This window comes from Saccoglossus kowalevskii, chromosome 2 (genome assembly GCF_978046115.1).
Source record: "Saccoglossus kowalevskii chromosome 2, keSacKowa6.1, whole genome shotgun sequence".
Classification (NCBI taxonomy): domain Eukaryota; kingdom Metazoa; phylum Hemichordata; class Enteropneusta; family Harrimaniidae; genus Saccoglossus; species Saccoglossus kowalevskii.
The window spans coordinates 1678443-1700056 of NC_140642.1; the positions used below are offsets into that span (position 1 = coordinate 1678443).

The window sequence follows — 21614 nt, forward strand, 5'->3', positions numbered from 1 at the left end:
GGACATGGACATGTATTTCAACATGTATGATGTATGTACCAAATTAATGTGATTATGAAACAAACTGATATGGACATGGACATGTATTTCAACATGTATAATGTATGTACCAAATTAATGTGATTATGAAACAAACTGATATGGACATGGACATGTATTTCAACATGTATAATGTATGTACCAAATTAATGTGATTATGAAACAAACTGATATGGACATGGACATGTATTTCAACATGTATAATGTATGTACCAAATTAATGTGATTATGAAACAAACTGACATGGACATGGACATGTATTTCAACATGTATAATGTATGTACCAAATTAATGTGATTATGAAACAAACTGATATGGACATGGACATGTATTTCAACATGTATAATGTATGTACCAAATTAATGTGATTATGAAACAAACTGATATGGACATGGACATGTATTTCAACATGTATAATGTATGTACCAAATTAATGTGATTATGAAACAAACTGATATGGACATGGACATGTATTTCAACATGTATAATGTATGTACCAAATTAATGTGATTATGAAACAAACTGATATGGACATGGACATGTATTTCAACATGTATAATGTATGTACCAAATTAATGTGATTATGAAACAAACTGATATGGACATGTATTTCAACATGTATGATGTATGTACCAAATTAATGTGATTATGAAACAAACTGATATGGACAAGTATCTCAACATGTATAATGTATGTACCAAATTAATGTGATTATGAAACAAACTGATATGGACATGGACATGTATTTCAACATGTATAATGTATGTACCAAATTAATGTGATTATGAAACAAACTGATATGGACATGTATTTCAACATGTATGATGTATGTGCCAAATATATTATTCTTGATGGACTGGATATGCATTTTGCGGCCCGAGGATATGTGGCAAAAGCCGTATCTAGTCCATTAAAGTTTTATGCTATACCTTATAGATGTATAAGGTATAGCAATGATACCACACTTACACAATTATACCACAGCGTGACCTTAAACACAATTCTTAATTTAGAATGATGCGTTTTGTTTTGAATGATGAAAGCTTAGCGCAATGGACCAGGTGTGACACAGGAAATTATGGCCCTGATGTGAGGGCGCACTTCTCATAGCATTACAAAGCCGGGCAATACAAGGTGCATGATAAGAAAGAAAATGGTCCATAACTCTTACAGATATAGTTATATGGCCAAAAAACATAATAGCCAACAGTCAGCAATCTTTGATCCGAATGTAAAGCAAATTGTCATGGACATGTACAATATCCTAACATGTTAGAATGAAAACTGACATGTTGAGATACCACATTTTCAAAAAACAAAATGACTGCAAGTTGGCCATCTTGAATTGAATCGATAAGCCACTATATCCCACATAAAGTACTTGGCACATGCAAAGAATGAATAAATTCATTCAAGAGGATTCTAGAATACTACTTCTGACGAACAAACAGACGGATGGATGGAGATTATAATTATTTTCGAACGAAGATTATCAACAAATTACAAAAATACAAGCAGCCTCTCGGCTGAGATAACTCCGCTGTTAGCAGTGCACATTTCAATTAAAGAAATGAAGTAATCATCATAAAATGAATTAATCTGTGTGAGTTTTACCAGTACCTGTATGTATAATATCGAATCAATTCGTCTTGCGATTTTTAACAAGAAGTCAAAAATATCATTTTTCACCAAAAATGACAAAAATATTCATCATGCACATGCACATTTCAATTAAAGAAATCACCAATGAAATGAACAAATCTGAGAGAGGTCCACCTGTAGTACTTATATGTACAATATAAATGCAATTGGCCTTGTGGTTTTCAACAAAAAGTCAAAAATATCACTTTTTACCAAAAATATTTATCAAAATTAAATAATTGAAGATATCATCACGAAATGTACAAATCTAAGAGAGATCCATCTGAGGTACTGATATGTATTATATCAAAGCAACCGACAGTGGAGCTAATAATTACTGTAACAGTCAAATACAGAAACACAAACATCTAGCCTTTAGAACAATACACATAAAGCCATTTACCTGAAAGTTTTGTATCATCTTAATATCCAGAATATCAAATTTGTCAACTAATTGATTGATCACACTCCTGAAAGTTAATAACATATATTGTTATGAGGGGTAGTATGTACTTGAAAAACAGTACTACTTATGGGTGTTTACGTCTACTCACATTTTGAAATCTTTTTCATTGTTTCTGACAATACTGAAATCTACTTACATTTTGAAATCTTTCTCATTGTTCCCGACAATACTGAAATCTACTTACATTTTGAAATCTTTCTCATTGTTCCTGACAATACTGAAATCTACTTACATTTTGAAATCTTTCTCATTGTTCCTGACAATACTGAAATCTACTTACATTTTGAAATCTTTCTCATTGTTTCTGACAATACTGAAATCTACTTACATTTTGAAATCTTTCTCATTGTTCCTGACAATACTGAAATCTACTTACATTTTGAAATCTTTCTCATTGTTCCTGACAATACTGAAATCTACTTACATTTTGAAATCTTTCTCATTGTTCCTGACAATACTGAAATCTACTAACATTTTGAAATCTTTTTCATTGTTTCTGACAATACTGAAATCTACTCACATTTTGAAATCTTTCTCATTGTTTCTGACAATACTGAAATCTACTCACATTTTGAAATCTTTCTCATTGTTTCTGACAATACTGAAATCTACTTACATTTTGAAATCTTTCTCATTGTTCCTGACAATACTGAAATCTACTTACATTTTGAAATCTTTCTCATTGTTCCCGACAATACTGAAATCTACTTACATTTTGAAATCTTTCTCATTGTTCCCGACAATACTGAAATCTACTTACATTTTGAAATCTTTCTCATTGTTCCTGACAATACTGAAATCTACTTACATTTTGAAATCTTTCTCATTGTTCCTGACAATACTGAAATCTACTTACATTTTGAAATCTTTCTCATTGTTCCTGACAATACTGAAATCTACTTACATTTTGAAATCTTTCTCATTGTTCCTGACAATACTGAAATCTACTTACATTTTGAAATCTTTCTCATTGTTCCTGACAATACTGAAATCTACTTACATTTTGAAATCTATTTCATTGTTCCTGACAATACTGAAATCTACTTACATTTTGAAATCTTTCTCATTGTTCCTGACAATACTGAAATCTACTTACATTTTGAAATCTATTTCATTGTTCCTGACAATACTGAAATCTACTTACATTTTGAAATCTTTCTCATTGTTCCTGACAATACTGAAATCTACTTACATTTTGAAATCTTTCTCATTGTTCCTGACAATACTGAAATCTACTCACATTTTGAAATCTTTTTCATTGTTCCTGACAATACTGAAATCTACTTACATTTTGAAATCTTTTTCATTGTTCCTGACAATACTGAAATCTACTTACATTTTGAAATCTTTCTCATTGTTCCTGACAATACTGAAATTTACTTACATTTTGAAATCTTTCTCATTGTTCCTGACAATACTGAAATCTACTTACATTTTGAAATCTTTCTCACTGTTCCTGACAATACTGAAATCTACTCACATTTTGAAATCTTTTTCATTGTTCCTGACGATACTGAAATCTACTTACATTTTGAAATCTGTTTCATTGTTCCTGACAATACTGAAATCTACTTACATTTTGAAATCTTTTTCATTGATCCTGACAATACTGAAATCTACTTACATTTTGAAATCTTTTTCATTGTTCCTGACAATACTGAAATCTACTTACATTTTGAAATCTTTCTCATTGTTCCTGACAATACTGAAATCTACTTACATTTTGAAATCTTTCTCATTGTTTCTGACAATACTGAAATCTACTTACATTTTGAAATCTTTCTCATTGTTCCTGACAATACTGAAATCTACTCACATTTTGAAATCTTTTTCATTGTTCCTGACAATACTGAAATCTACTTACATTTTGAAATCTTTTTCATTGTTCCTGACAATACTGAAATCTACTTACATTTTGAAATCTTTCTCATTGTTCCTGACAATACTGAAATCTACTTACATTTTGAAATCTTTCTCATTGTTCCTGACAATACTGAAATCTACTCACATTTTGAAATCTTTTTCATTGTTCCTGACAATACTGAAATCTACTTACATTTTGAAATCTTTCTCATTGTTCCTGACAATACTGAAATCTACTTACATTTTGAAATCTTTCTCATTGTTCCTGACAATACTGAAATCTACTCACATTTTGAAATCTTTTTCATTGTTCCTGACAATACTGAAATCTACTTACATTTTGAAATCTTTCTCATTGTTCCTGACAATACTGAAATCATAATTGATTGTGAATGTCACAGTAACACTCCTGAAAACAAAATAAAAATACATGATAAATGCATATTCAATTGTTGTAATGTATTCACTCAAGGTCACTTTATTTTTAAAAAGGGTTCCAAATTCTCATGAACTGTACAAAAAGCCAAAAACCTCATGTTTACAGGAATGAAATAAATAAGATAAACATAATTTAACTACATGTATCACAACCATGCCCATTGAGGATCTAGATTAAACAACAAATGTATGGATGGATACAAACTAATGATGCTCAATCTTTTCTTTCCATGTCAAAAATGAGTAGAAAAGTCCTGAAATAATGTCTGCAATAATATATATATCTGAGCATTTTACTTGAAAAATATTGCTAAAACTTTTCTGACAGAACAATGAAGTCATCATAATTGCATAAGAATTTAATATTCATCTTCCTTAAATAATACATGTACTGTATGTAAGGGTAGTAATATATATTAAGCAAAATAAAATACTTGCCAGGAAAACTAAACTTTTAAAATTTGTATTCATTATAAAAACAACATATTGGCTTACTACACTTATATAATTAACAGATCTTGGAGGCCATATTACTAACATCTGGTTCTCAATATTATCAGTATAAATGTCTTCATTCTATCCATGTATTTCAATGTCAAACAAATGTTTTATTTCAGCCTAATTAAACTCCATCATTTGAAATTGCACATGTGAGTTATTCCAAAATTATCTGACACTTTACAGTGATTGATAAGAATCTCAAAATAACCACAAGAAAAAAACAATTTTACGCGGTAGGTGAAATTTATCCAATATCTAGAAAAACATAGTTGAGCTCTGGTGACCTTGCCCTTTGTTATATAATATTATTTCCTTTATCATAGTTTGTTTCAATATGAATATGCATTGTCATAATTAATTTTTAATACAAACAAGTTTTGGGGTTGAAACAACAGTGGGAAAGCAATTTACTGAATGTCCTTGATTGATGTAAAAAACATTGGTGCCTAATTTGTTTAATTATTTTAAGGGACATAATTTCCAGCTTTATTAAGTAATTCAGAATTTGTAGTATAAAAACAAATGCCTCATCTCATTTAGACGTGAATAGATTCATAAAACATGCGAGAAAACAGAAAATCTTAGCTGGCTTTTGTGTGTCTGTGAAAAATTAACGATTCACTGAGACAAATATGAACTGTCTTATTATATTCATTGTGTGACTACTGTACTAGTAGAAAAGTAAAAAAAACGCCCTCTATGAATAGCTGTCATGTTGCAAGCTCTGCATTGTATGCAAATCAACTTAAATAGTTAAATTTGTGTCCAGTGGAGGGAGAAGTCAACAGTACTTTTGCCTCCTGAGAATCTACATCTTCAAACACTGCAATCTTTGTTTTTGAAGTGCGTTTTTAAATTAGTATTATAAAAGCTCTATCATTCTGTTCTAATAGCTGAAACAAATTCCTGTGAATTTTGATTTTCATTTGTCGAATGAACTGTTTGTCAAATACAGAATAATTTAAAATTTGGATGCAACGTTTTGCTTATTATGTATTTTTTATGTATTATTTTTGATTTGATAGTTTTGGACTACACAGATTTTCTATTAGCTTCAGATCTTGATCAAAAGTTTGGCACCCAGTTCATAGGAGTGCTTATATTGATTTTTTGTACCGATTTTATTGGTAGGTTTGCAAATGTGTATCAGACTGTGCAAAAACTCTCCCCCAGTCTAGTATTTCCATGGGATTGGGAGATACATTACCAATGAAAGTATTACAAGATAAATGATTTGCTTCATTGTACACATACAACAATGCTTATTTCCACTGAGATCAGTGACCTTTGAATGTGCATCACCAGTGATCAGTCAAGTAGAAACAGTCAAAGTATTTTATCAGATTTTCTTAATTTTTGCATGATATTTTCATACAGAACATCTCTCGTTCATACTAAGGGAAGACTTTATACTGATGAATAAGTTGACCAAGTTTGATAAAGCTTGGAATAAAATTAGTAAAGTTATTGTGCACACAATAACAATCATTAACGACGACAACGACTGACAGAAATTTATCCCTTAATATACCTTTCCCTTCCATCTTTGATGATACGGGCAAGGTAATGATACATATAACATGAATCACATTCAAACTTAGACAAGATCCCAAACTGGTTAATATTCAAGTAAGAAAGAATAGTAACCACAAGAAAAACAATAACAACAACAAGGACTTTTTCCCCCCTCATATACCTTGACCTTTCATCTATGATGATACGGATAAGGTGAGTAAAGAGTTGAAAAAAAAAAACTTACTGTATGGATACGTCTCCTGATAAAAAAAATAAATAAAACAATTATATATATATAGTTTAGACAAGGTCACAAATATGTTACAGTTTTCTACACAACTCTCACAACTATAGCGTTTCAGAAACTTTTCACAATACCACATACTATGAATTCAATTTTGGTTGTAACTTACCACAATCAGGTCGATTGCCTCTTTGACGTGTATTATCAATTTCCATTCCAGCTTGATCAACGCACCAGCAGTATCCAGTGCTTCCATGGCACTGAACTGGATTGTAGCTACCATCTGTTAGACAATCTGGTACAAAACTACCAAGCATGTTTGTTGGTCTGCATTGGTTCTCTAATTCACACTTGGTTACAGCTGAAAGATTTTTCAAACAAAATGACCACAATTTTAATCATTTTAATTTGGATCAAATTCAGTTTGGTTACATTAGCACCCATGAATGTAGTTCAGTTGGGTTACATTAGCACCCACAAATATAGTTCAGTTGGGTTACATTAGCACCCATGAATGTAGTTCAGTTGGGTTACATTAGCACCCACAAATATAGTTCAGTTGGGTTACATTAGCACCCATGAATGTAGTTCAGTTGGGTTACATTAGCAACCATGAATATAATTCAGTTGGGTTACAATAGCACCCACAAATATAGTTCAGTTGGGTTACATTAGCACCCACAAATATAGTTCAGTTGGGTTACATTAGCAACCATGAATATAATTCAGTTGGGTTACATTAGCACCCACACATATAGTTCAGTTGGGTTACATTAGCACCCACAAATATAGTTCAGTTGGGTTACATTAGCACCCATGAATGTAGTTCAGTTGGGTTACATTAGCACCCACAAATATAGTTCAGTCGGGTTACATTAGCACCCATGAATGTAGTTCAGTTGGATTACATTAGCACCCATGAATGTAGTTCAGTTGGGTTACATTAGCAACCATGAATATAGTTCAGTTGGGTTACATTAGCACCCACAAATATAGTTAAGTTGGGTTACATTAGCACCCATGAATATAGTTCAGTTGGGTTACATTAGCACCCATGAATGTAGTTCAGTTGGGTTACATTAGCACCCACAAATATAGTTCAGTTGGGTTACATTAGCACCCATGAATGTAGTTCAGTTGGGTTACATTAGCACCCACAAATGTAGTTCAGTTGGGTTACATTAGCACCCACAAATATAGTTCCGTTGGGTTACATTAGCACCCACAAATATAGTTACGTTGGGTTACATTAGCACCCGTGAATGTAGTTCAGTTGGGTTACATTAGCACCCACAAATATAGTTCAGTTGGGTTACATTAGCACCCACAAATACAGTTCAGTTGGGTTACATTAGCACCCACAAATATAGTTAAGTTGGGTTACATTAGCACCCATGAATGTAGTTCAGTTGGGTTACATTAGCACCCATGAATGTAGTTCAGTTGGATTACATTAGCACCCATGAATGTAGTTCAGTTGGGTTACATTAGCACCCATGAATGTAGTTCAGTTGGGTTACATTAGCACCCATGAATGTAGTTCAGTTGGGTTACATTAGCACCCACAAATATAGTTCAGTTGGGTTACATTAGCACCCATGAATGTAGTTCAGTTGGATTACATTAGCACCCATGAATGTAGTTCAGTTGGGTTACATTAGCAACCACAAATATAGTTCAGTTGGGGTTACATTAGCACCCACAAATATAGTTCAGTTGGGTTACATTAGCACCCATGAATGCAGTTCAGTTGGGTTACATTAGCACCCACACATATAGTTCAGTTGGGTTACATTAGCACCCACAAATATAGTTCAGTTGGGTTACATTAGCACCCATGAATGTAGTTCAGTTGGGTTACATTAGCACCCACAAATATAGTTCAGTTGGGTTACAATAGCACCCACAAATATAATCAAAGAAAGCTTAGAAAGAACTCCCATGTGCTGAAAGTATTGGAGACACATTAAATATAATTCAAAATTACTTGTACTTGATTGAGATAGTGATGGAAAAGCTGAAAACTAATTATACAAATCAGATAATTAAAATGAACAGAGTGTAAAACTAATAAGGTCTGAGCAATGTAACAGACCATCTATGTACCAAGTTTTATAGAAATGTGATGAGAATCAAAAAATCAAAGAAAGCTTAGAAAGAACTCCCATGTGCTGAGAGTATTGGAGACACATTAAATATAATTCGAAATTACTTAGCTGAAAACTAATTATGCAAATCAGAAAATTAATATGAACAGATTTGAGTGTAAAACTAATGAGGTCTGCGCAATGTAACAGAAAATCTATGTCTCCAAGTTTAATTGAAATGTGATTAGAACCAAAAAATTATGAATTATTATGCTTATTAGGGAATTAATATGAACAGATTTTTACCCCAAACTAATTAGGTTTGTACATTGTCCTAGAGCATCTTTGTACTAAGTTTCATTGAAATGAAATAATTAGTACTTTAGATATCAGTGTGAAAGCTTAAAAATGGTTAATTATGCAAATTAGGTAATTACTATGTACAGATTTTAACCCACAATTATCCAGGTCTGTCTATTGTCCTACAGCATCCATGTACATTCATTGATATGTGATGTTTAGTACCTGAGATATCAGTGTGAAAGTTGGTTAATTATGCAAATTAGGTGATTAATATGCACAAATATTTACCGGAAACTAATTGGGTCTGCATAATTCTAGATTCATTGAAATGTGATGATTAGTACTTAGTACTATCAGTAGAAAAGCTGAAAATTAATTATGCAAATTAGTTAATTAATATGTACAATTATTTGTCCTAAAGGATCTATGTACCAAGTTTCATTGAAATGCGATGATTAGTACTTGAGATACCCGTGGAAAAGCTGAAAATTAACTAATTATGCAAATTAGGTGATTAATATGCACAAATATTTATCAGAAACAATCAATCTCTGCATAGTCCTTGAGTATGCAAGTACCAAGCTTCATTGAAATGTAATGCTCACTACTTATATCAAATGCTGAAAATTAATTAATTATGCAAATTAGGTAATTAATATGTACTGATATTACCATAAAAACTATCAGGTCTGTGCAGTGTCATATGACATCTATGTACCAAGTTTCATTGAAATGTGATGATTAGTACTTATATCAAATGCTGAAAATTAATTAATTATGCAAATTCGGTAATTAATATGTACTGATATTACCATAAAAACTATCAGATCTGTGCAGTGTCATATGACATCTATGTACCAAGTTTCATTGAAATGTGATGATTAGTACTTGAGATATCAGTGGAAAAACCGAAAATTGACTAATCATTATGCAAATTAGGTAATTAGTATCCACGGATTATTACCAAAACTAATCAAAACCTAGCATTAGTTCAGAGCATCTATGTACAAAGTTTCATCAAAATCCAATGAGATAGATATCAGTGGAACAATCATAGAACAGCTAAAAATCAGCTAATTATCATGCAAATTAGGTAATTAATATGCACGGATTTTTACCAAAAACTAATCAAATCTGCGCATATATTCAGAGCATCTATGTACCAAGTTTCATCAAAATCCAATGAGTGGTTCTTTAGATATCAGTGGAACAGTCATAGAACAGCTAAAAATCAGCTAATTATCATGCAAATTAGGTAATTAACGAGCATGGGTTTTTACCAAAACCTAATCAAATCAAATCTGCGCATTGACCCAGAGCATCTATGCACCAAGTTTCATCAAAAACCGATGTATGGTTCTTGATATAGCAGTGGAACAGTCGGACACACATACACACATACACACACACACACAGACACACTAACTGCAAAGACTCCCATTATGTGCTTCGCACATGGGAGTCAATTATAAATTATTATGCTAATTAGGGAATTAATATGAACAGATTTTTACCCCAAACTAATTAGGTTTGTACATTGTCCGAGAGCATCTTTGAGTGAAATGTAATAATTAGTACTTCAGATACCAGTATGAAAGCTTAAAATTGGTTAATTATGCAAATTAGGTAATTAATATGTACAGATTTTAACCCACAATTATCCAGGTCTGCCAATTGTCCTACAGCATCCATGTACAAAAATTCATTGAAATGTAATGATTAGTACTTGAGAAAAGCTGAAAATTAATTATGCAAATTAGGTGATTAATATGCACAACTATTTATCCCAACACAATAAATCTCTGCATAGTCCTTGAGTATCTATGTACCAAGTTTCATTGAAATGTAATGCTTACTACCTACCTTAATACGCACTGATATTACCTTAAAAACTATCAGGTCTGTGCAGTGTCCTATGGCATCTATGTACCAAGTTTCATTGAAATGTGATGATTAGTACTTGAGATATCAGTGGAAAAACCGAAAATTTACTAATCATTATGCAAATTAGGTAATTAGTAATTAGGTAATTTTTACCAAAAACTAATCAAAGCCTAGCATTAGTTCAGAGCATCTACATGTATGTACCAAGTTTCATCAAAATCCAATGAGCGGTTGTTTAGATATCAGTGGAACAGTCATGGAACAGCTAAAAATTAGCTAATTATCATGCAAATTAGGTAATTAATATGCATGGAATTTTACCAAAACCTAACATAATCTGAGCATTGGCCCAGAGCATCTATGCACCAAGTTTCATCAAAAAACAATGTATGGTTCTTGAGATATCAATGGAAAAGACACACACACAACACAGACAGACAGACACACACACACACACACACACACACACACACACACACATACATACATACATACATACACACATACAGACACACTAACTGCAAAGACTCCCATTTTGTGCTTCGCACATGGGAGTCAAAAAAGAAACTCAGAAAAACAAGACATGAATGTCACAGTCTGTTATTTAATTATAAACGACTCATGTTAAAATAATACATGTAACATCTGCAAACAGGTGAAAAAATATGTATGTACAACTCATCATAAAGTGATTTCCCTTAATCTAGTATTGTACTGATAAATAAAAACTTCCATTGACCCATGTCCAAAAACTCAGAGTACACAATTGCAACCAAACTATGTCTCATACATGTACATGTATACATGCTCAAGAAACTGCATTCATAAATCCTAGTAAACTTGATGTACCTTTAAAAACAACTTGACTTCTTTGTTAATTCTGGTATATTACTATGACCCGGGTTTGTTTCAGTATCACCACTACAATTCCCATCAAAATGTAGCCCTGACCCACCTCTACAGTTTCCACTGAGATTGGTAATGGTACAACCCATTTATTCACTAGCCTGAACTGTTATATTTGGACCACATGTGTCAATGTGCCTGGCCAGGACTTATAAAAACAGTAACTGCAAAGTGTTTTCATTGATCTTCCACTTTGTGACCCGACTCTTTATAATGGAATGCAATTTTTACAGTTTGAAGATATAATATACAACAATATTTCTGACCATTTTTTTCAAGAATTCAGTGTTAATTTTTCATAAAACCAAATATACCAGACTGTGATCCATTTCTGTCGCTGATTCAGATCAGATAATTATTTATTCTGAGCATGCTCAGTTGTCCACTCAGTGTTGTTGGGAGTGGTAATTTTGGATGAAAAAGACCCACTTATGATTTACGCGCATATTCAACAGAGACTTGTACATCAGTATATTTTTAACTATCGCCACATACACATCTGAACCAATGCCTATGTAACAAGATTTCCTCTGACTGGTTTAGTCAACGAATCACAAATTTAAAATTTGCAGTTGTATTTATGTGTCAAACGTAGCAGCCACCTCCACCATCTACTCAAAAATAATTCTTCCTGGACAGGGCTTCGAGATCAGCAGTCAACACATTTAGATCACCGGAGCAATGACGATCTAGATGGCGCATGTCTGGCCGTGTTTTGTGCAACTTACAAGAAAATACGGTCAAAATACACGTCAGTAAAAGGAAAAATTAAAAAAATTGTCTGTCTGGCCTATATAAAAGACTAGCTATGATTGGCTGTAGCTTATACGTGATTAGAACAGGATTTCTATAAGCATTGGGTCAGATCCCAAAAAATATATGCAAAGGAATAAAATTTTGAAAACACAAAAATAGTTTTTACATTCCGGCCCCCTAACATTCAAACACTTGTATTTATTAAAATTCAATCATAAAACGTATCAAAGTTTACCAAATTTTACTTTCAATGCACTTACGTTTATCACAGTCCACTACATCACCATTCTCATCAAGAAATTTAACCTGACATTGCCCGCAAACATCAACGGTGCACCTCGCACATCGATTCCATCTGCAAATGGCATTACTACACATATCTTCACCACACACTTGTTGGGGTCGATCTTTGGGACAAGTGGAAACTGGTCCTGAAAATAAAGGTTTGTATTTGATTATGATTGCATGCAGCAATGAGCTTTGAACATACCCTACATTGTAATTCAGACTCCCTTCACATTTCACAAGCATTATTGTGTTCATATTTTTTTTCCAAAAAAGTTACCAAGCCCTACATGCATGCAATAGGAAATTATGTCTGTCTGGTTTAAAATTTTCAAAGAAATACAGAAACATAAATGAAAATGTGAAAAACGTTAAATTGAAATCATGGAACGCGAGACAGTCACATGACTTGTTTTTGTTACATTCTCTGACTATCATCACATCCACTGTAATGCTGACTATGGAAAACAAGGATGTAATGGCAGTGAATGATCGACAAAGTTTGTAAGAAACAAAAATGCTCAACTTACTCTCAGCTGTACAATCCACGACAGATGATAAATCATCGCATGTTCTCCAAGTCTCTTGACAGTTATTACAAGGATCAATGACACAGAATGCCTCAGGGTTACCAGGACAACGAGTACGCTGACATGATACATCTAAACATAGATCAACTGGATTTCCATTAAAACAGACAGCTGTGCAAAGAAACCATGCCAATACATTTGAATATCTCAAATACAGTCATTTTGATTTGATGGCAATCATGTGACACATATCCAGTATTCAAACATTTGAAATTCTAGAATAAGAAATATATCTTTTTCTGTTCGACAAGAATCAAAAAAATGTTGGGAAACTAATAGTACAGTAGAGTTGTTTGTTTATTGAATTAAAAATACACTAAATCAATACGACTTTTATTATGTGTTCATTCGAGCATGAAGGCTCTTGTCTACAGGCATCATGTCTTTTCTACAATTTAATATACCAAATAAAGTGAATTCCATTTGTATATCCAAGGTACTGAGACACATCAAATGAAAATCACAGTCAAAATAGCTCTGCTGTCCTACACAGTCGAAATAACTCCACTGTCCTACACAGTCGAAATAGCTCTGCTGTCCTACATAGTCAAAATAGCTCCACTGTCCTACACAGTCAAAATAGCTCTACTGTCCTACACAGTCAAAATAGCTCCACTGTCCTACACAGTCGAAATAGCCCCACTGTCCTACACAGTCAAAATAGCTCTGCTGTCCTACACAGTCAAAATAGCTCTGCTGTCCTACACAGTCAAAATAGCTCTACTGTCCTACACAGTCGAAATAGCTCCACTGTCCTACACAGTCAAAATAGCTCTGCTGTCCTACACAGTCAAAATAGCTCTGCTGTCCTACACAGTCGAAATAGCTCTACTGTCCTACACAGTCAAAATAGCTCTACTGTCCTACACAGTCAAAATAGCTCTGCTGTCCTACACAGTCGAAATAGCTCCACTGTCCTACACAGTCGAAATAGCTCTGCTGTCCTACATAGTCAAAATAGCTCCACTGTCCTACAGTCAAAATAGCTCCACTGTCCTACACAGTCAAAATAGCTCCACTGTCCTACACAGTCGAAATAGCTCCACCGTCCTACACAGTCAAAATAGCTCTGCTGTCCTACAGTCAAAATAGCTCTGCTGTCCTACAGTCAAAATAGCTCTGCTGTCCTACACAGTAGAAATAGCTCCACTGTCCTACACAGTCAAAATAGCTCCACCGTCCTACACAGTCAAAATAGCTCCACTGTCCTATACAGTCAAAATAGCTCCACTGTCCTATACAGTCAAAATAGCTCTGCTGTACGTCCTACACAGTCAAAATAGCTCTGCTGTCCTACACAGTCAAAATAGCTCTACTGTCCTACACAGTCAAAATAGCGCTACTGTCCTACAGTCAAAATAGCTCTGCTGTCCTACACAGTCAAAATAGCTCCACTGTCCTACACAGTCAAAATAGCTCTGCTGTCCTACACAGTCAAAATAGCTCTACTGTCCTACACAGTCAAAATAGCTCTGCTGTCCTACACAGTCGAAATAGCTCTGCTGTCCTACACAGTCAAAATAGCTCCACTGTCCTACACAGTCAAAATAGCTCTACTGTCCTACACAGTCGAAATAGCTCTGCTGTCCTACACAGTCAAAATAGCTCCACTGTCCTACACAGTCAAAATAGCTCTACTGTCCTACACAGTCAAAATAGCTCTGCTGTCCTACACAGTCAAAATAGCTCTGCTGTCCTACACAGTCAAAATAGCTCTACTGTCCTACACAGTCAAAATAGCTTCACTGTCCTACACAGTCAAAATAGCTCTACTGTCCTACACAGTCAAAATAGCTCCACTGTCCTACACAGTCAAAATAGCTCTGCTGTACTACACAGTCAAAATAGCTTCACTGTCCCACACAGTCAAAATAGCTCCACTGTCCTACACAGTCAAAATAGCTCTGCTGTACTACACAGTCAAAATAGCTCTGCTGTACTACACAGTCAAAATAGCTTCACTGTCCCACACAGTCAAAATAGCTCCACTGTCCTACATAGTCAAAATAGCTCTACTGTCCTACACAGTCAAAATAGCTCTGCTGTACTACACAGTCAAAATAGCTTCACTGTCCTACACAGTCAAAATAGCTTCACTGTCCCACACAGTCAAAATAGCTCTGCTGTCCTACACAGTCGAAATAGCTCTGCTGTCCTACATAGTCAAAATAGCTCTACTGTCCTACACAGTCAAAATAGCTCTACTGTCCTACACAGTCAAAATAGCTCTACTGTCCTACACAGTCAAAATAGCTCTACTGTCCTACACAGTCAAAATAGCTCTGCTGTACTACACAGTCAAAATAGCTTCACTGTCCCACACAGTCAAAATAGCTCCACTGTCCTACATAGTCAAAATAGCTCTACTGTCCTACACAGTCAAAATAGCTCTGCTGTACTACACAGTCAAAATAGCTTCACTGTCCCACACAGTCAAAATAGCTCCACTGTCCTACATAGTCAAAATAGCTCTACTGTCCTACACAGTCAAAATAGCTCTACTGTCCTACACAGTCAAAATAGCTCTACTGTCCTACACAGTCAAAATAGCTCTGCTGTACTACACAGTCAAAATAGCTTCACTGTCCCACACAGTCAAAATAGCTCCACTGTCCTACACAGTCAAAATAGCTCCACTGTCCTACACAGTCGAAATAGCTCTACTGTCCTACACAGTCAAAATAGCTCTACTGTCCTACACAGTCAAAATAGCTCTACTGTCCTACACAGTCAAAATAGCTCTACTGTCCTACACAGTCAAAATAGCTCTACTGTCCTACAGTCAAAATAGCTCTACTGTCCTACACAGTCAAAATAGCTCTACTGTCCTACACAGTCAAAATAGCTCTACTGTCCTACACAGTCAAAATAGCTCTACTGTCCTACAGTCAAAATAGCTCTACTGTCCTACAGTCAAAATAGCTCTACTGTCCTACAGTCAAAATAGCTCTACTGTCCTACAGTCAAAATAGCTCTACTGTCCTACAGTCAAAATAGCTCTACTGTCCTACAGTCAAAATAGCTCTACTGTCCTACAGTCAAAATAGCTACACTGTCCTACACAGTCAAAATAGCTCTACTGTCCTACTAAGTCAAAATAGCTCCACTGTCCTACATAGTCAAAATAGCTCCACTGTCCTACACAGTTAAAATAGCTCCACTATCCTACACAGTCGAAATAGCTCTGCTGTCCTACACAGTCAAAATAGCTCTGCTGTCCTACACAGTCGAAATAGCTCCACTGTCCTACACAGTCGAAATAGCTCTGCTGTCCTACATAGTCAAAATAGCTCTGCTGTCCTACACAGTCGAAATAGCTCTGCTGTCCTACACAGTCGAAATAGCTCCACTGTCCTACACAGTCGAAATAGCTCTGCTGTCCTACATAGTCAAAATTGCTCTGCTGTCCTACAGTCAAAATAGCTCTGCTGTCCTACACAGTCGAAATAGCTCCACTGTCCTACACAGTCGAAATAGCTCTGCTGTCCTACACAGTCAAAATAGCTCTGCTGTCCTACACAGTCGAAATAGCTCCACTGTCCTACACAGTCGAAATAGCTCTGCTGTCCTACACAGTCGAAATAGCTCCACCGTCCTACACAGTCAAAATAGCTCCACTGTCCTACACAGTCAAAATAGCTCTGCTGTCCTACACAGTCAAAATAGCTCTACTGTCCTACACAGTCAAAATAGCTCTACTGTCCTACACAGTCAAAATAGCTCTACTGTCCTACACAGTCAAAATAGCTCTACTGTCCTACACAGTCAAAATAGCTCTACTGTCCTACAGTCGAAATAGCTCTACTGTCCTACACAGTCAAAATAGCTCTACTGTCCTACACAGTCAAAATAGCTCTACTGTCCTACAGTCAAAATAGCTCTACTGTCCTACACAGTCAAAATAGCTCTACTGTCCTACACAGTCAAAATAGCTCTGCTGTCCTACACAGTCAAAATAGCTCTGCTGTCCTACACAGTCAAAATAGCTCCACTGTCCTACATAGTCAAAATAGCTCCACTGTCCTACACAGTTAAAATAGCTCCACTATCCTACACAGTCGAAATAGCTCTGCTGTCCTACACAGTCAAAATAGCTCTGCTGTCCTACACAGTCGAAATAGCTCCACTGTCCTACACAGTCGAAATAGCTCTGCTGTCCTACATAGTCAAAATAGCTCTGCTGTCCTACACAGTCAAAATAGCTCTGCTGTCCTACACAGTCGAAATAGCTCCACTGTCCTACACAGTCGAAATAGCTCTGCTGTCCTACATAGTCAAAATTGCTCTGCTGTCCTACAGTCAAAATAGCTCTGCTGTCCTACACAGTCGAAATAGCTCCACTGTCCTACACAGTCGAAATAGCTCTGCTGTCCTACACAGTCAAAATAGCTCTGCTGTCCTACACAGTTGAAATAGCTCTGCTGTCCTACACAGTCAAAATAGCTCCACTGTCCTACACAGTCAAAATAGCTCCACTGTCCTACATAGTCAAAATAGCTCCACTGTCCTACAGTCAAAATAGCTCCACTGTCCTACACAGTCGAAATAGCTCTGCTGTCCTGCACAGTCGAAATAGCTACACTGTCATACACAGTCAAAATAGCTCCACTGTCCTACACAGTCAAAATAGCTCCACTGTCCTACACAGTCAAAATAGCTCCACTGTCCTACACAGTCAAAATAGCTCCACTGTCCTACATAGTCAAAATAGCTCCACTGTCCTACAGTCAAAATAGCTCCACTGTCCTACAGTCAAAATAGCTCCACTGTCCTACACAGTCGAAATAGCTCTGCTGTCCTGCACAGTCGAAATAGCTCTGCTGTCCTACACAGTCGAAATAGCTCCACTGTCCTACACAGTCGAAATAGCTCTGCTGTCCTACACAGTCGAAATAGCTCTGCTGTCCTACACAGTCAAAATAGCTCTGCTGTCCTACACAGTCAAAATAGCTCTGCTGTCCTACACAGTCAAAATAGCTCCACTGTCCTACATAGTCAAAATAGCTCCACTGTCCTACAGTCAAAATAGCTCCACTGTCCTACACAGTCGAAATAGCTCTGCTGTCCTGCACAGTCGAAATAGCTCTGCTGTCCTACACAGTCGAAATAGCTCCACTGTCCTACACAGTCGAAATAGCTCTGCTGTCCTACACAGTCGAAATAGCTCTGCTGTCCTACACAGTCAAAATAGCTCTGCTGTCCTACACAGTAAAAATAGCTCTGCTGTCCTACACAGTCAAAATAGCTCCACTGTCCTACAGTCAAAATAGCTCTACTGTCCTACACAGTCAAAATAGCTCCACAGTCCTACACAGTCAAAATAGCTCCACTGTCCTACACAGTCAAAATAGCTCCACTGTCCTACACAGTCAAAATAGCTCTGCTGTCCTACCCAGTCAAAATAGCTCCACTGTCCTACACAGTCAAAATAGCTCTGCTGTCCTACACAGTCGAAATAGCTCTGCTGTCCTACACAGTCGATATAGCTCTGCTGTCCTACACAGTCAAAATAGCTCCACTGTCCTACACAGTCAAAATAGCTCCACTGTCCTACACAGTCAAAATAGCTCTGCTGTCCTACACAGTCAAAATAGCTCCACTGTCCTACAGTCAAAATAGCTCTACTGTCCTACACAGTCAAAATAGCTACACTGTCCTACACAGTCAAAATAGCTCCACTGTCCTACACAGTCAAAATAGCTCCACTGTCCTACATAGTCAAAATAGCTACACTGTCCTACACAGTCAAAATAGCTCCACTGTCCTACACAGTCAAAATAGCTACACTGTCCTACACAGTCAAAATAGCTACACAGTCCTACACAGTCAAAATAGCTCTGCTGTCCTACACAGTCGAAATAGCTCTGCTGTCCTACACAGTCAAAATAGCTCCACTGTCCTACACAGTCAAAATAGCTACACTGTCCTACACAGTCAAAATAGCTACACTGTCCTACACAGTCAAAATAGCTCTGGTGTCCTACAAGAACATTGTGGTAGTTGAGCATCACACAGCCATAAGACTCCTTGAAAACTGCCAACTCAATACCAAGAAGTCCAAAATACCAATAATGACAATAATATTCACCAAAAATAGAGAATTGAACAAAGTCTGACAAAGGTACACGCAAGGTACATGTACCTACATACCGAGCATCAAAGCATCTGAACTTGTAATTTTCAAGAAAAAGTAAAAAATGCAATGATACAAGAGTATGGACAGCGAAACATAAACTATAGAGCATGAACACATTAATACAAGTGTGCGGACAGCAAAACATTAACCATGTGGTTTTCAAAAAAAGTTGAAAATTTTGAAAAATCACTTTTTACTAAAAATATTTCATCAAAATTTGAAAAGAGAAGAGAATATCATCATGAAATGAACAAATCTGAAAGAGGTCCACCCAAGGTACATATATACCAAGTTCAAACCAATCAGACTTGTACTTTTCAGAAAAAAGTTGATAATGTGGATGCAGATGCTGACAAACAATCAGTAATATGACTAGCTCCACTTGGCGAAATTGACAGCATAGCTAATAAAACTTACCAGGTTCCACATGATCTGCTCCGCTTTCGGTACAAAGCATACGTTCAGAATTGGGTCGCATAGCAACTGTACCATCAATTGGACTACCATCTTTGTCAACACACCAACATATACCTGTGTTGCCACGACACTGTTTCCAAGCAAAGTTGTTGTCATTACCACATTGGGGTATATATGGACCAAACAATGGATCATCTAAACATAATACATAATAAGAAATTACAACCCTCTATTCAGCAAGAATAATTGAGCCCAAAACTTGGCAAATTAAATGACTGATTGATGATGACTCACTCTATTTTGCAGTTGTTGATTTGTTGTCTCAAAAAATAAAACTAGGAATTCAGTATATTGGAAAGTCAGGAATTTATGCCCAGCTATTTTTCTACAACATCTTTCCCCCTGACTAGATCATCAATTCACCTGATTTAAGGATTCCATCACCTCTTGCATCTTCTTCACCAGATCTTCTTCTGTGTCTGTCACCAAACAGTCCATCCCACAAATCTCCAATACCATCAAATATATGTTGAAGGTTGAAATCCTCAGCATCATCAAGATTAACACCACCCCAAGATTGTAGTAGATTAGTCAACTGATCCAAATTTGGCATTTCATTTGTGCCCTCCCCGAAGAGAACTTGGAAAATATCATCAATATTAGGCAGTCTTCCCTGATCTCCTATTCCTGGGATACCACCTCCACCAATACTTGGAATGCCACAGACACCTCCAAGTTGATTGACGAAGTCAGAAACATGATCAGGAAGACTATCTAACAAAGAGTCAGTAAAAGAACCAAACCCACGGTTGTTGTTATTCATTGCAGTTTGTCGACTTATCTGGCAAGGAGTCAAATCTGAAAAAAAAAGTATTTTACATTTTTGAATTGAGGGTGAGCATAATCCAACAACAATTTTGACCTCCAGACAACCGCGAATGAACAGCAAATCATTTATGATTTATGATTGATCTCAAAATAGTTCTCTTAATATGAAATTGTCAATGAACTTCCCTGACCAATCAACATTAATTCTGTTTGTTATTATACTTACTGTATGCACAATCAACAATTTGATTGGAGGCATCATAGAATTCAACAGTACAGGTTCCACAAGGGTTAACCCGACATACAGCAGTAGGATTAGCTAAGCATACTGCCTCATAACACAGATTCCTGGAGCATTGCTAAACAACTTCAGTATCACATACTGCAAGGAAAATCAAAAAGATTATGGATTACGCCTATGAACCAAATAAATTATCATTAATTAATCAATTATTATGCTAGAACAACCCATATCTCAATACATTGTTATGGTAAACAGACCCAAATTAATAGTAATCCCCATTTTAGACATCATACAATAAAGGACTTTAAATATAGAGCATTTATTCATAACAAATGGTAAAATACTTACTCTGAATATATACATCATGTCTTGGTGCATCCGCTGCAATAAAAAAACTTAAGTTTTTTATTTGTCTGTGTATAGTACATTGTTCATATTCTCGTTTTTTATGTAACTGACCTTATTCTATTC

General features: G+C 35.6%; 1 protein-coding gene across 1 annotated transcript in view; it reads right to left on the reverse strand.

The window, feature by feature from the left end:
* The window catches only part of LOC144364068 (uncharacterized), a 100018-nt gene that overhangs the window by 20359 nt on the left and 58045 nt on the right, over window positions 1-21614 (reverse strand). The window contains exons 12-22 of the mRNA XM_085496169.1: window positions 21492-21524; window positions 21314-21315; window positions 21126-21258; window positions 20495-20929; window positions 20072-20266; window positions 13459-13629; window positions 12904-13074; window positions 6877-7068; window positions 6708-6723; window positions 4347-4418; window positions 2084-2150 (exon numbers count right to left, since the gene is read on the reverse strand). Of these exons, the coding sequence (XP_085352295.1) occupies window positions 2084-2150; window positions 4347-4418; window positions 6708-6723; window positions 6877-7068; window positions 12904-13074; window positions 13459-13629; window positions 20072-20266; window positions 20495-20929; window positions 21126-21258; window positions 21314-21315; window positions 21492-21524 (1487 nt within the window). The remainder of the gene's footprint in view (window positions 1-2083; window positions 2151-4346; window positions 4419-6707; window positions 6724-6876; window positions 7069-12903; window positions 13075-13458; window positions 13630-20071; window positions 20267-20494; window positions 20930-21125; window positions 21259-21313; window positions 21316-21491; window positions 21525-21614) is intronic.